General features: G+C 28.4%; 1 protein-coding gene across 1 annotated transcript in view; it reads left to right on the plus strand.

The window, feature by feature from the left end:
• Positions 1 to 5,451: 5,451 nt before the first annotated feature.
• Positions 5,452 to 15,857, plus strand: part of LOC107443242 (alkylglycerol monooxygenase-like) — a 35,396-nt gene continuing 24,990 nt past the window's right edge. Inside the window, exons 1-4 of the mRNA XM_071178625.1 lie at positions 5,452 to 5,594; positions 9,856 to 9,983; positions 12,727 to 12,878; positions 15,045 to 15,148. Of these exons, the coding sequence (XP_071034726.1) occupies positions 5,484 to 5,594; positions 9,856 to 9,983; positions 12,727 to 12,878; positions 15,045 to 15,148 (495 nt within the window). The 5' untranslated portion in view covers positions 5,452 to 5,483. The remainder of the gene's footprint in view (positions 5,595 to 9,855; positions 9,984 to 12,726; positions 12,879 to 15,044; positions 15,149 to 15,857) is intronic.

The raw sequence follows: 15,857 nt of genomic DNA on the forward strand, positions 1-15,857 counted from the left end.
GCAACCACACTACCCTGTACTCCTCTTAAACTATGACAAGAGAAAAGCTATGTTATACAGATTCTTAGTCTTAAAACATACAATTCAGAAACGAGAAATTGGGATTGCACCTGGCTTTTCTTATTCTTTATTTTATCATCGCTATGAATATTTATTAGAACTAGATAGAGCTGACATCTACTAATATCATTTTTAACTAGCAGTTTTCTAAACTTAAAGAAAGCAATAAAAAATTTTAATACAATAAAAGTCTCTTTTCAGAGGAGTGGATTGCCACGCAACTTTCAATTCGGTTTTCAATTTGGTTTACAATTAAAATATACGGGTTCTCATCTGAATCATAGTTAAGTATTTGTGCATAATTATGTTTTATCTTATGCATAACAAGAAATGAAATGTAAAAGTATTTACCAATCTAAAATAAAAGATGATTCAGTAATTACTAATTTAATAATTCAATTATAATTAATCATTTAATAATAATTAATCATTTAATAATAATTAATAATTTAATAATAATTAATAATTTAATAATAATTAATAATTTAATAATAATTAATCATTTAATAATAATTAATCATTTAATAATAATTTATCATTTAATAATAATTAATAATTACTATAAGTTTACTTAGCAACAGTTTATAACTTTATTCATGACGGAAAATGATTAAATTTGTCAAACTTTTTATTAGATAAAATACTTACATGCAGAAAATACAATAAAGGTAAATTGCGCAAAAAATAAACAACTTTAATAAACGTGACTTTATAATAAAACCATTTTACATGTAGTATTTACAATTAGACGTGACAATTAGATATTTAAATTTTGTTGAAGACAGGCGAAAAATTTCAAATTTTGAAAAATGGCTCGACTATTAAGGAGCTTGGCCACCCCTGATTTATGACATACAACTTCTTTTCTTAGCGTAGTACCACTGTTTTGAGTTAAATTTTATTATTGAACTTAGTTACTCCATTATTAGGGATAACTCAAGTTCAGTTTAGCTTTATTAATTAATTTATTTGCTTTTTATTTATTTGTTTTCATTTATTGTTATGGAGAAGGAATATTCAGGGGGTACCATTTTATGTTGAGATGATGGAATATCAGGTGAGGTTGGAGTTTGTATGGTATAGTGGGCCAAGTTGAAGAATACTGACACATTGAAGATTGCGATGAAAACAGAAGGGTGATGAATAGAATACTTGAACCGGATCAGAATTAATAAAAAGCTTTTATTTATTATATTTGCAGAGCTCGAGATACCAAATATACATATTATCCATACGAATTTCAGTTGAATCAATTTTGCATAATAATATTTTTAAGGACAGGCCATGGGAGACAAATCCCCCACAACCTGCCTAACCAAAAGCCAAATTAAAAAGTTATTAATAGATTTTTGTGTTCGATTAGAGGCGACAGTGAATTAATAAGTCTGCATTTGTAATGAAATAAAAAGTATCCGTTGCATTGATCTATAAGAGAAGGATAAATATTATATGTTCATGTTCGTTTTTAAAAGATTAAGTCTGTGATTTATTTTAAATGTAATTCTATTAATAAAAAAAGCTTAAGTAATGAAAGATATTTTAAAAGATAGAAAATAAATATGTAATGCCAATTGTGGCATCACAATTGTTTTTAGCATAAGTAATTTAATACTAGATTAACCTGTAAACAGAGAGATCACTGCATACCAAAGTTACCTTAAGTTATATTAAAGGATAGCACTTTTTGTAATTTTTAATTTCTGTCCTCTTTAATTCGGGTGTAATTATTTATAGAATATTATTTAATCATTTTAAAAGAAGAAATTTTTTTAAAAATAAATATCAAAAAATAGATTTCAAAATGCTGTTTACGTTATATAAAATATTAAGTTACAAAATTATGCGATATGTCTGAATTGGCAAATTATTAAAACTGAAAAGTGTTTTAAATTACCACGAGTGATAGTATTTTTTGTGATTTACTTATTATTGTAAATGTTGTTCTTGGTAAAATTATTAAGATATTATTTAAGTATTTTAGGAAATGGCCGAAAATTGTTTAATAATCATTAAAAGCTTATAATTTGCAAAATGTTTTATATGGTACATAAAATGTTAAGTTTCAAAAGGTTATAAACATTGCATAAAATAATATATTTCAAAATGAATCATTAAAAATAATGCGATGAATAAAATTTTAACACGTTGTGTCTTCGGGATATTTTATACATAAATCATTAAGGTTATTTTACAGTAGTCTCTGATATTTGTGTAAAGTATTACACTAGGAACGAATATTTGCTTTTTGTATTATCTAATGCATGTCCTAATTTTATATTCAAAATAGAATTCTTACATTAAGCGTCTCAACCAAGCTGAGTAGTTTATGAAATCACGAATAGTTTATAAAATCTCTCATCTTTCTTTAATTATACTTGAAACAGAACTATCTAAGCCCGGAATTGTCTGATAATATCTCTCATCATCGGTTAAATATGTTGAAAACAGGCCTATAACCTTATGAAAAAGAAACTTCTTAATGCAGACTTGTCATATACGCAAACGCTTTCAAGATATTTCAATAGTCAGTGCCAATTAAAAATACATGTTTAAAACACCTTTGTGGACGGACGTTATTATCCGTAAAAAGGAAACTTAATCCATATGATCCACGGGAAAGTTTTACAAAGGGTGCAATTATCTCATTCTGTATAGTTGACCTGTTGGAGTACCACTATCGACTTCATGAAGGTTGATATGACAGTCTGCCATGATATCTGCACAGACCATCTGGACCATAGTGGTCCTTTCCGACAATGTTAGAGAGCAAATTTCGATTTCAGGGTTGTTTCCAGATCAGAACACGTCTCAACTCCCTGTTCAAACTCATCTCTGATGAGAGCTCGCTTCAAACCACCCATCATCTGCCCAAGACAGGTACTCTCAGCACCATACTAGTTGGTGATTTTCGTGGTTTACAATCAAAGGAATGCAGACTACAGAGAACCTGGCATACAGTTTAACTGTATTAAGTATCTGAGCTTAAGTATCGTGAAATAGACACGTCTGTTACAATATACAGGTTGTCAGACAGTTGTGTTGCTCTCTCTCGCCTATTCTTTATGGTTAAAAATCTCCGGTCTTGAGCCAATGTTGTTGCTTTTTTACAGCATTGATCAGGTCAGGAAATCACTATTCATGTCTCTGCGAACTGTGTCCACAGTGCGGGAGACCTCATTTCTCGAAACCCCGAGGTTCCTACAACAAGTAGCCTGTAATTGGCCCACCTTGAGTCATAAACTATCCACCTTCTTGTGACATCGTCTAGATGCTGACGACTGGTCCTACTAACGATAGATAAACAAAGTAATTCAAAAAACAAGGATTGAACAAAGCTACGATGTTTCAGTACATCCTTAATAACACAAACTACATAAACGCAATCACACCGCCACTGCCTTACGACGTCATAATCTATCTATATTATATAAAACGCTAATACATACGTATGTATGTATGTATCAAAAAACCGATGATATTTCTTTTCTCGCGCTGGCAACAGTTTTCATTTTTAATTGATTGGATTCGGCGCGTAAGAGCACGTAGTGAGCAACCAGATAACAATAACCAGAGTGAGCATTATCAGGTTGTTCAATTCAGATTCATGCACTAAAAACATGACAATATTTAATTTAAACTCAATTAGGAATTAATTAATTAATTGAAGTGAGAATGCTTTAAAAGGCCGCTGTTGAATTGATATTTTTCTACTGGGAGCTACCTAAACGTCTAAAAAACGTTTAAGTGTTTGTATTGAATGCATTGAATTTTTTTATATTTCGCGTTTATTTATGCATTGAATTTTCACGCTTTAAAATGCAGAATATTAGTGAAGCAATATTTGATAATTTATTTTGCTAATATGTTTCTTATTTAGCTAATGTTTTGATTTTTTCACCATGTACAATCTAAATAGCTAATATACTTTTTTAAAAGCCAATAAGAACATTGGTAGAATTCTTCTACATAAGTACAATACTATGTCTTTGATGATAAAATACTATGTCTTTGATGATAATATATTATGTCTTTGTGCTAGAACATTGTGTTCATTGGCGAGCGAGCGCAGCGAGCCATGGTTCACGGCGTGAACCACATAGGATTGCGTAGCAATTCTCGGGGGTTGGCGAGCTTCAGCGAGCAGGGGGCGGTGCCTCCTAGTTAAATTTAATACACTGATAGATGATAGTTGATATTTTAAGTTACGACTAAAACGTACTTTCTCTCTGTACCTTATTTTCACTTCCTCGTGGCATTTTCCAAATGATTTGGATTCTTAACCCTAAAAATATGAAAGGTAACCGCACTTTGGAAAGTATTGTCTTTATAGTTTAGCGCAAAAAAGCATTGGAAACTTTAAATTATGTTAATGTTAATTTTACTGGTAGTGTATTTCCCTATTAGCTTTTGAGCTAATTATGCTATTCCAAATAGTTTTACATACGATTACAAAACTCATTATAAACTTACAACTCATCCAAAGATTATTGCATGCTGTTTTTATTATTATTAATACTTTAGTCATTGCTTATTGAGTCGAATTGCAATTTTTAACAATTTTACGTCATTTTAAACTATGACGTTTTAAAGGACAAAACGAAAATTTTTGAAGGGTCGGTCAAATCCTAATCATTATCTCTTGTTCATGCCTAGTGGTATGCGTACAAACGCTGTTTTTAAAATGTAATTTGGCGAACATCAAATGCGTTTTTGCCTCTTCCTCCCTTAAGAATTTCTTTGCGACTTTAAATGAGTATACTTCTTTGTTTTAATTACAGTAAGAATTTTTTTTAAATATTAAGTTTTGATGCAAGTTGACATTTTACACGAGTTGAGGACAAAAAAATAAAAAAGCAAATTTATTTTTTTCAAATAGTAATAAATACTATTTGAAATTTTACAATCTTAAGGATGAAATATTTAGTTAAATTATTTTGCCCTATTTTTCTACTATATGCGTCGTGTATCTGTAAATAATTGTTGTGCTCATGTTTGCATTATTGTCACTTGAAATTTAAATGTTTTTTGCATGGTTCTGAAAGAATTATTGAGAGTTTATTTTAAAATTTCAATTTTAAGGATGAGCCAGTAATTTTTTTTGTCTCTTTTCTAACATAATGTGACGTATTTTTTTTCGTCTTATAATCGTTTTCAAATTCAAATACATCATTTCTCATTTTCTAATACATGATTAAATCCAGTGTAAATGACCTATACTTAAAATTTAAGAGAAAGGTGGAAAAAAAAGTCTGAAAAATGAAAGTTAGTTTGAGGCAAAGAGGAGCAAGAGCATGCGCAATGAATAAGCACCGCATCCTACTATTGTTTGAAAAGAGACTTAAGGATTTATTGCTTTCTGTTAAAAGAATCGTTAAGACATTTGGAATAAGATTTAGAGCACAGCGGATTGATTGTTCGAAACGATGGAACTAATCAGAGAAACCCTGAAACGAACCGGTTACCTGTTTTATATCATGGACCCCCGCAAACACAATTACGAAAAAATTGATGGTGTTAGAGATTATTATAAGGATGTGAGTACTTTTATAATTAAATATATTGTTCGTTCATGATATGATTTAATTCGATTTTAAACAGTACTTTAATTTTAAAACCCTGGTGAATATTTCTCATATGATAATTTTCAGCTTAAATTATTAAGTATAAAATTTAAAACAATATAAAAAATTTATTAAATTCCTTTTAAGTATTTTTTTTTTTAATTTTTGGATTTTACTTTCTAGTATAATTAATACTTTTATCGTAACATTTGTATATCAGCGTAATAGTATAACATTTGTAAAACAAAGTAATTTTAATATTTGGGCGAAGCGCAATTACTACCAGAAAAATGCTTTTGACCTAATTCTTGCCTTAATAAATAACATTTGCATAACATTTACATTTTGAAATTTCATTTTCTATTATAATTATTAATTTTAATGTAAGATTTGTATTTAATTTTAAATTATTTAATTATTTTGATTTTTACAGATTACAAATTCATATTATTTTCACAGCTTTCTAACTCACTGAAAATCTTTGAATAGGACGTTTTAAGCTTGACAAATGTTGAATTAAGTAGTATAAGCAAACCCAAATCACAATTTGGTCTCAACAAAAGCTAAAATCTGGTTTAATTTTTCCCTAAATTAAATTTTAAAATCTTCTATGATTAGTATGCATTTCAAACAATAGAAGTTTATTCAATGAATATATAAATTTAAGTGTGCGATTTTTTTAGAAGATATAAAAATACAAAATTTTAATGTTATTAATTACCACACGAAATGAATAATATATATTCTGATATTACTTGTGTCCCCCTCGAATTTTAAAATTACAATTAGATTAGTTAATGTGTGATCCAATAAATTTGTTTTAGTAAAAGAAAAAAAAAAAAAAAAAAGCTTGAAGAATGTTTTTACTAACTTGATATTTAAAAATAATCTTTTATTGCTAACCTTTTTTAAAATAGTTCAAGTGTTTTTAAAGCTTATTTTTGTAACATTACGAATTTTTTTAAAACTTCAAATTAATTAATAAAATTATAAAAAAATAAATTAAATTTAAATTTTTAGACGGTAAAATAATCAATCCTTATTCCAATACTAAATACTCTTTAGAGAAAAAATAGGATTTTTTCTGGAACAACAAATAACGCTTCTGCACGCTTCAAATTGATACATTTTTATTTTTTTTATTTTTCATTCTCTAAAAAAGCCAATCTGCCGCAATCAACAGATTTGTTGATAGAATCAATCATTATTCAATTTAAAAACTGAAATACAAAGGGTTATTACAAGTAAGGCATTTAATATATTGTCGTACATTTGTGGCGTAACTACCACTACGAAAATTAAACATCAATTCACTGGTATATAACACATGCTAACTTGATTAAATCTTGATTCAACCTTTTGAAAGATGAAGGCTGGCAATAAAAAAATAGATGATAAAATAAAAAACAAATTTCTGAACTTTAACAATACGAAAATTGTTAATGCACACATTATCTAAGTAAATTGCGGGAAACATTTGATTTTGCATTTTAACAATTTATACTATATCACTGAATCACTATAATTTAATAAAATTACTGTAAAAAAAACAGTGCAATATTTAGCGGTTAAATTGGATTTTCCGAATGATGCACCCAAAGTGCTGGTACTTTTTACCGTAATTTGATTCACAATTCTTTTCAGTGTACCTACCATATTTTGAGGGTTTTAAATCCAAATCCGTTTCGAATATGAAAGTACATTTTAGTGTCTGTTTTCGTAACCTAAAATATCACTGGCACTAATTACTTAGCATGCTTAATATTAGAACCATGAACATTAAGATTGAGTCCTTATATATGAAAATCCTATCATTAGACAGAAATTTATAAAGGTGTTGAAAAAACTCGGTTGACAAAAGAATACTTTGAATTGTTTTTTGGTGAACGATCGATTTTAATACAGTAGAACACAGTTTTAAAGATTCGGGAGCGAAACCATTTTATTACTTCATACGTAATCATGTTAAAAAAAATATGAAGCTGATTTATTCAGGTTACAAAATTAGAGATAAAGAATTTTTTTTTCAGTAAACGTACTTCTGTTTTTGGATTTCTGATCACTAAAATATGAAAAGGACATGCAAAATGATATAGTCTCCAAGAGTTTAGTTAAAAGAATTTTCGATAGCTAAGACCCTCAACTTATTTTCCCAAAGACGCCAAACATTTTATTATTAAAACGAATAATATTTACTTTCTTATACTTAAAGTACATGCAAGTATATAAATGCATGAGGATACAAGTATAAGAAAATATTCAAGTATCAGGAAATTTCCCTGTATACTAGTATAAGTAAATTTCCAATACTTATAACATATTTTTCACAAAAGTTCTGCAGAATTAGATCATCATGATTTCTGAAATTTTAATACAACTTTGTTTATATTAGCTCAGAAATAGTTTAAAGTTATGTAAAATCTCAAAAATATGCATAATTAGTTTGTTTATGTTTTACATAGCTTCATGTCTCTTTGCGTTAAGTTAGAAATAAATAAAAAAAGATTTTCTTAAATATAAAAAGAATCTTTTGAGAGAATCTTTGTGTAAGAATAGGGGATAAATCACTCAAGAGAATTGATACTTGACGAGCTTGGTTAAATCGAAATATATTGGAAAGAACAGTTTATAACGTAAACAAATGCCATGTTTCAATAACCAATGAGTATCGAGATAGCCAAACTACGTCACTTGTAGATATCCCATTATCCGTGCTTATGATACAACCAGGGTTGGCAGGTTTTTGACATGTGACAGTTTTTGACAGTTTAAACCATGGTTTAAACCGTCACGTCAAAAACCTCACTGTCAAAAATGTCGAAAATGTCAAAAACCTATATTCATATGTGAAATTTAATTAATACATAAAATTTATATATTTTTTATAAAGGATAGTGTTTCTAAATATGTTCTAGAAAAAATAAATTTAAAATTTTGAAGAAACACTTATATTTTGAATAGTAACCAAAATCTTGTACTTTTGAAAGCTCACATCTTTTGTAATATTATGTATTCATTTTCATGTGTTATTGAAAATCTGCAGTGATATTATTAAGAAATTTATTTATAACCAAATTTAGTGTATAGTATAGATTATACTAAAAATTAGACATTTTTAAAGATAAACATTAGCAGTTTTGTACATTAGACATCTTTTAAAGAAAAATCTTTTTAATATTCTTTTAAATCTTCTTAATAATCTTTTTAACATAAGACAATACAAATTTAAGTGCTTTCTGTTAAATACACAGAGTAGTTAGTGTCGATTTACAGTATATTCAGCCTATTCATTTACTATGCTGAAAATTTAGTTTATCCAAATACTTGTGAATTTCATTTTGCTGAATACTATATAGTTTTGTTGAATATCTAAATATTCAGCTGTTGAATAATTACTTCTTGCTTTCAAGATATGCATTATTTGTATTCTTAATACAAGTGGAGAAAAAAAAATTAAGAGATAAAAATTGTTTTAAAATGATAAGTGTAATAATTATAAATAAATATAATAAACAATATGAATTATATTTATCATTATTCATAAATATAACTACTTTTAAATTCAAATTAACATACTGGATAATAAAGATATTCGGTATAACATTAAAAAAAAATTTTTATACACTTGTATCTTATATCAAGTTTGTATTTATACAACATAACTTGTAAGTTCCTTATAAATATTAGTTATATGTTCCTTATATGTCAAAAATGCATAGTAATAAACTTTTAATTTTCTTAAGTATCAAAAAGAAAAAAAAAATTTTTTTAAATATAAATATTTAAACAATTTTTGTGCAAAATTTTTCTGCACATGCATTTGAATATAAATTTCTGAGATTTTAAATCTGTTATTTTACCTTAATTTTAATTAAAAAATATTTTAAAACCTGCTGATTACCTATAGTATAATTAAATTTCAATATAATGCATGGCAACTGTTGGTAGTTTTGAAGTTTATATATTTTCTTGGCAAACTTCAGTTTTTGACATTTTTGACGGGTTTTTGACGGTTTAAACCAGTATTATACCCTTGTCATGTCAAAAACCACTTTTTGACGTCAAAAACCCAACCCTGGATACAACCTTAGAAATTCTTAAAATCAAATTGCTTTTTGAAAAGATTTCTAATAGAAATTCATAAATATTCAAATTAAAATCATTTTCAAGAAAAACTTTGAATAGAATTTCAATATATGATATTGTGTCTAATTATTATTATTATTTTCAAAAGGTTGCACCCATATTTATGGTAACAATTATTCTCGAATGGGTGATACGGTTTTCGCAAAAGAAACCTGCATTTAGAATCAATGAGACTATGTCAAATGTTCTTCATGGTTACCTAATGGATTTAAGCAAGTAAGAAATTTCTTTTAAACTTAAAGCAATGTATGCGTCACCAGTTATGTTTAAAATTTCTGCAGCCATTTTAGAGAGGATCCAAAATGAATCTGAATAATTATTAAGATTTTATTTACATAAAAATCCAAAATTATTGTAATTAAATACTTTACTAACTATTCAACACACTTAAATTATTGATTAGGATGACTAATTGCTTTAATACTACTTTAATTATTACTTCAGATATTCTAACAAAATGAATAATAATCACAGTGTTGCCACTAGATAAAGAAATACCTGAGTTTATGGTGCCACATTAGAGAAATATTTACTGCTTCTATTATTTACTGCTAAGAAGTATAAACATTTGTTACTGCTTCTGAATTTATTTTTATTAAAGTGAACTGTCTACTAATAATAAAATTACTCAATGAAAACTCGCAAATCTTTAATTTTTATACCATATATATATTTAAATTATTTATCTGTTTCATAATCGAAATCTATTAAAAAATAAAAGTGGTGATTTATATTATTATTATCTGCTAAGAACTGTCTTCAATCCTTATTCATTAAGTAACGTCTGAGCAAGAGACTTTAACTACTTGACGAAAGGAATATTCTTAAGAACCATTTACCATTTAAATTGGCCATGAGTCAAGTTACAATACGTTTTATTTATATTCCAACAAAAAAAAAATACTGTAACCTCTGATTTGGCGTAGTGATATGTTCCCAGGCAGCATGAAGGGGCAAATAAACGTTAAAAATACGTCCGTCCGTTATAAGGTTTTGGGCTTATGTTAAAATTACGTTAATTTCACGTGATGATTTTCACTATTTCTTCATTCGTTAAAACGTATATATAAAATGACGGTTTTTAACGTTATCAATTTTCCTTTTAAATATTTCGTTAAAAATACGTACTAAAAATACGTTATTTTAACATGCACATTTTACCCATTTTTTTACAGTTTTTTAAAAACGTTTTATTAACGAAAAAGTGACGCTTTGTTGCATAGTTATATTCATGTTAATTTTTGGGGATTATAAACGTAAATTTAATGGTAAAAATGTTTCTAAAAAATGGATGTGAGTGCCCAAAAGGATATTATTTCACGTCTCTCTTAAATTTGAATAAACTGAACAGTGTAAACTATACTGTTTAATTTTTTATTTAACCATGGAGTATCTCACTATAATAAACATTTACATAATTCATGTTGTTAATAACCAGCAAACGTTTTATTTTTACATGTGTTAAACACATTAATATAATATAGGCTAATTTTGTTAGCATTAATTATTATATTATTCAACTAACTTATTTCTTGCCAAGACAATATCGGCTCTATTTGAAACCCCAAGTAATAATAGCATTAGCTAGAAATAAAAATTTTGCCTTAAACTAAGGATCCATATTGAATAAAATTATTTTTCAGCAATTCATTTAAATAGCACTGGCCATGTCAAAAAAGTATGGGTTAAAATTTCAGAATATGGAGTTAAATTTGCAGTGTATCTGGCTCTATGGGAACACCTAAAAGCTCAGTAATATTTCCCGAACTTTGGGAAATGGTTTTGGTAAAATTAACAATCAAATATTTTTTGTAGTAAGTGGTAGAATTTGGTAATTTAATCATGATACCAAAGAACATGGCATAAAAACCATTTTTATTGAGTTAAAATTAATTTTCAGTTTTGTTAATCTATATTATTTAAAACGCTAATACGTACGTATGTATGTATCAATAAAACCGATGATATTTCTTTTCTCGCGCTGGCAACAGTTTTCATTTTTAATTGATTGGATTTGGAGCGCAAGAGCACGTAGTGAGCATCATATGGCTAATCCATGTTATATAAAACGCTAATACGTTTTAATTGATAGGCTTCGGCGCGCAAGAGCACGTAGTGAGTATCATATGTCTAATCGGGTGAATTCTCACCGAATTATCAAAAAAATTCTCACAAAATTATCTTCATCGAAGCCGATGCTTTACATCCGGCGTTCAGTACTATTTCATATTGTTTTACAACACATGGTTTTAGCCCTCTGGTGGGAAAGACTTTAAAACAAAACTTACAACAGTTACTTTTCTCAACAACTGAAATTTAGAATAGTGTGATTAAGAAAAATATGCGAACTGTTTTCAATTTCAAATTAATATTGAAATGCACAGGCTTAGAATTTTCTACAGTGAAAAGTTTTCGGAACTTCAGTGTTTTAAAAAGTATACAAAAGCTAAACGTTAAGAACGTATCCAATGAGCGAGCAAAGCGAGCATCGGATTGCGAAGCAATCCGAAATGAACTGCGAAAGCAGTTCCGGGGGTTGGCGAGCGCTAGCGAGCAGGGGGCGAAGTCTCCTAGTTTTACTAAATGTTAGTTTTACTGAATGCTTCAGTTTTGTTAATTTTGTTTCGTTAATTTTACAATGTAGTAATAAAAACTAAAAGTAGTAATATAAACTAAATTTCGAAAACCAAATTTTATAACGAAACAAAAAAATATATAACCATAAATGCAAAACAATTACAAAATGAATGCTTCAAATGCTGTATATTTTGGTTTTCATTTTCAAAATTATGCTTTTTTTTTTTGCAATAAAATGTCAGTCCTTTAAAAATACGAATACTTTATAGGAAATTCTCGAGTTAACTTATCATCCTTCTCAATAACGTACTTTTCAAGTTTTGATAAATAAAATCACGCAATTATTTATTAATTTTTGAGTTTCGTTGATTTTAATTTTTAGAATTCCATTCAAAGGAGTTGAAGTTTTTGTTTATGCTTGGGTTTATAATAACTACAGATTGATTGAACTTCCTTGGAATTCACCCTGGACTTGGATGTTAGCTTGGATCACTACAGACTTTTGCTTCTATTGGGTTCATAGAATGACACACCGTATGTACACAATTCAATATTTTGAATAAAGCAAAACAACGTGAATTGAGCATGAATAAATAAAAAAAAATTTATTTCCAATGAGCTGCACAATCAGTCTTGCTGACGGGCAGACCTAGCGCGTCCTCCAGAGGTGGTATCCACTCTTTCAGGACCACCACAATGGGTGAGATACCGTTGGTCATGTTAATTTGGACGTCTAGTTTCTGCCACACTAGATGGCAGCACCGAGACTCTATTTGGATGCTAAAGTGCACTAGGAATTTAATTTTGCCGGAAATGCCAAGAGCCAATAAGGCACTCCAGGGATCTTTTACATGCCGCATAATCATACGACATGGCTGCTGAGGATTTTCTGCATCCCGAAAATCCGGTGTCTGGGCAGGGGATCGAACCCGTAGAATGAATAAATAAATAGAAATGGGTACTATTTCCATCATTATTTCCAGGTTTCGATTATGTGAACAAAAACTTTACTCGGCGTCTTAACACAAATTATTGTATTCAGACATCGTTTTTGTGAAAAGAACCATGAGTATAGCACATTTCCGCAGCTTTTATTTGTGCAAAATGGGCAACACAAAGTATTGCCTATCAACATTTGGATAAACATTTTGAGTCAAATGACTTTTGTTTTAAAATAAAATTCCCAAAATTTATTCTAAAACGCGTTAGTAATTACACTTCTTATGCAGTTTACTTTAAAAATGTTAGGTAGGGGAGAGTGTGATCAATTGTAACAGGGTACGATTGTAACAGAGCAAAAATTTCGAGTGTCGAGTTCTAGATTTGGCTCCTAGGTGGAGCACAAGGTGCATGTAATAAATCTACATGTATACCCCTGGCAACCATTTTTATGTACTTTTGAAACAGTTACATCACAAAAGATATTTTCACGCTACGTAAGTACTTTTTTTTGGTATTAGAATATTATATTGTAACAAAGTAATTTTTTTTAAGCAAATAAAAATTATTAACCGAATATGAAAGTGGAGACCTTAATTAACATTTCAAAAAAAAGATTAGTTTTGTTAATTAACTAGCATTGTTTTTAACAAATGAAGCTGAAATGGCGTCTTGGGGACGATTGTAACAATAAGTAAAGGGAAGATTGTAACAGCTGAAAATAAATAATCTTATGTTTACAAACCATTACTTAACTCTTTAAGAACCACCAATAGTTTCCTATATCATTTATATTATGTTGCATGTGCATTATTTTATTTGTCACCTTTCACAGCATAAATTAAAATTTTTAACCCCTTAAAGTTAAAAGTTTAACCCTTTAGGTCTCTGCTCATTATTATTTTTACTCCTAAAATATCACTACTATTTTGATCAATAAAAAAATATATCACAACTATGATAATATGTATAATTAACTATGTTTTAGTTGAATTTATGAACTGTTACAATTGACCCCGTAAGTGGGGACAATTGTAACAAGTGCACGACTGTCAAAAATTGTTAATAACTAATATAATAACATTTAAAATAAGGTATTTATTTTTTTTCTAGTAGAGGATAGTCTACTTTACTCGTCTGTCAATTAATACTAATAATATATTGGATTTTTTGTTAGTTAAAAATAGTTAAGTAAAAAATTTTACAATTGACCCCACTCTTCCCTAATTATTAAATTTGCATTATATCTCGTGTTCGATAAATCATTTGCATATCTTTATGATTTTGTTTCGTAGTTCAAGTATTGCTTTGTTACTTACATAGAATATACTTTTCATAGTCTTATCAGTAGGGGAAAAGAAGAGGAATAAACATTTAAAATTCCCTGAGAATTAAATTTTCTTTTTAATTCTTTGTGAAATTTTGGGGCCAAACACATAATCAAAAAAATATAAATGCATCACGAATAAGAAACAAAATAAATTGCACAGAGTCGAACAAATTGTCTCTTCATTAATATAGCTTAAAAATTGCTCATTACTTTCAAGGAATACAAGTATTTTTAGATAATTTATTCGAACACGATTTTAGTTTCAAAGACGATTTAAATCGAGGATGAATAATTTTTCAACAATGTTCAGTGAGAAATTTGTGGCTACCTCCAAACAGATTTTATAAAACGGTAGTTGTTATACATTTTTATTCTAAAAGGAATTGATTTTTTTTTTTTACGTCCGTGAACTAACTGTACATTTTTTGCAGAAGTGAATATATTGTGGGCTATTCATGGGACTCATCACACACCAGAAGAGATGCAATTAACTTCTCCAATGAGGAATTCTATTCTATTGATTCCCACTCATTGGGTATATTGAAACTATTTTTATTTCAAAATTCGCAATAATTTAAATTATCAGCATTCTTTATATCTTATGTTAATTGTTACTGAAACCTTTGCATTCTTCACATCCTAGGTTAATTGTGACTGTAACCTTTGCCTACAGTCTTCTTGTTTATCCAAATTTAGTCTTACGGAATATACCTATACTCTTGCTGTTCCAAAAGGTGCTAGATACTTTGGAAAACTATGGTTGAAATAGATCAGTAACTTAACTGTTACGTCTCAGATTAATTCACGGTACTAAAATGAACTGTCATTAAAACAGTACCGCTTTCCCCAGGTAAAGGTAGAGTGCCTGTATTGAAATTTTACTCTAGGCACTCTAGGTAAAGGTAGACAGCGATTGAAGCTGTCTGCTACGCTGAGTGAATGGCTATGCTTCTGTCGTGTCAAAAAACTTCCGGAAACAAAAATATTTTTTTGCATTACCTTATTTTAATGAATCCAATATGATTTATTGCCTGCAAAATTTTTTTTACGTTATTAAATATATTTTGATTACTTATTTTTTTAAACGAACTTATTTATCATAAACGAAATCGTTTTCATCAAAAAGGCTAACGTTTTACTACACTGTAATTGTTTTCATAATTTTATAATTTTCATAAAACACTTTATTGGTATAGAAGTTAAGTGAAATTTTCATTTTGTGTTGCTTCATACTTATATTTCAA

The sequence above is a fragment of the Parasteatoda tepidariorum genome, chromosome 3, assembly GCF_043381705.1.
Source record: "Parasteatoda tepidariorum isolate YZ-2023 chromosome 3, CAS_Ptep_4.0, whole genome shotgun sequence".
NCBI classification, from domain to species: Eukaryota; Metazoa; Arthropoda; class Arachnida; order Araneae; family Theridiidae; genus Parasteatoda; species Parasteatoda tepidariorum.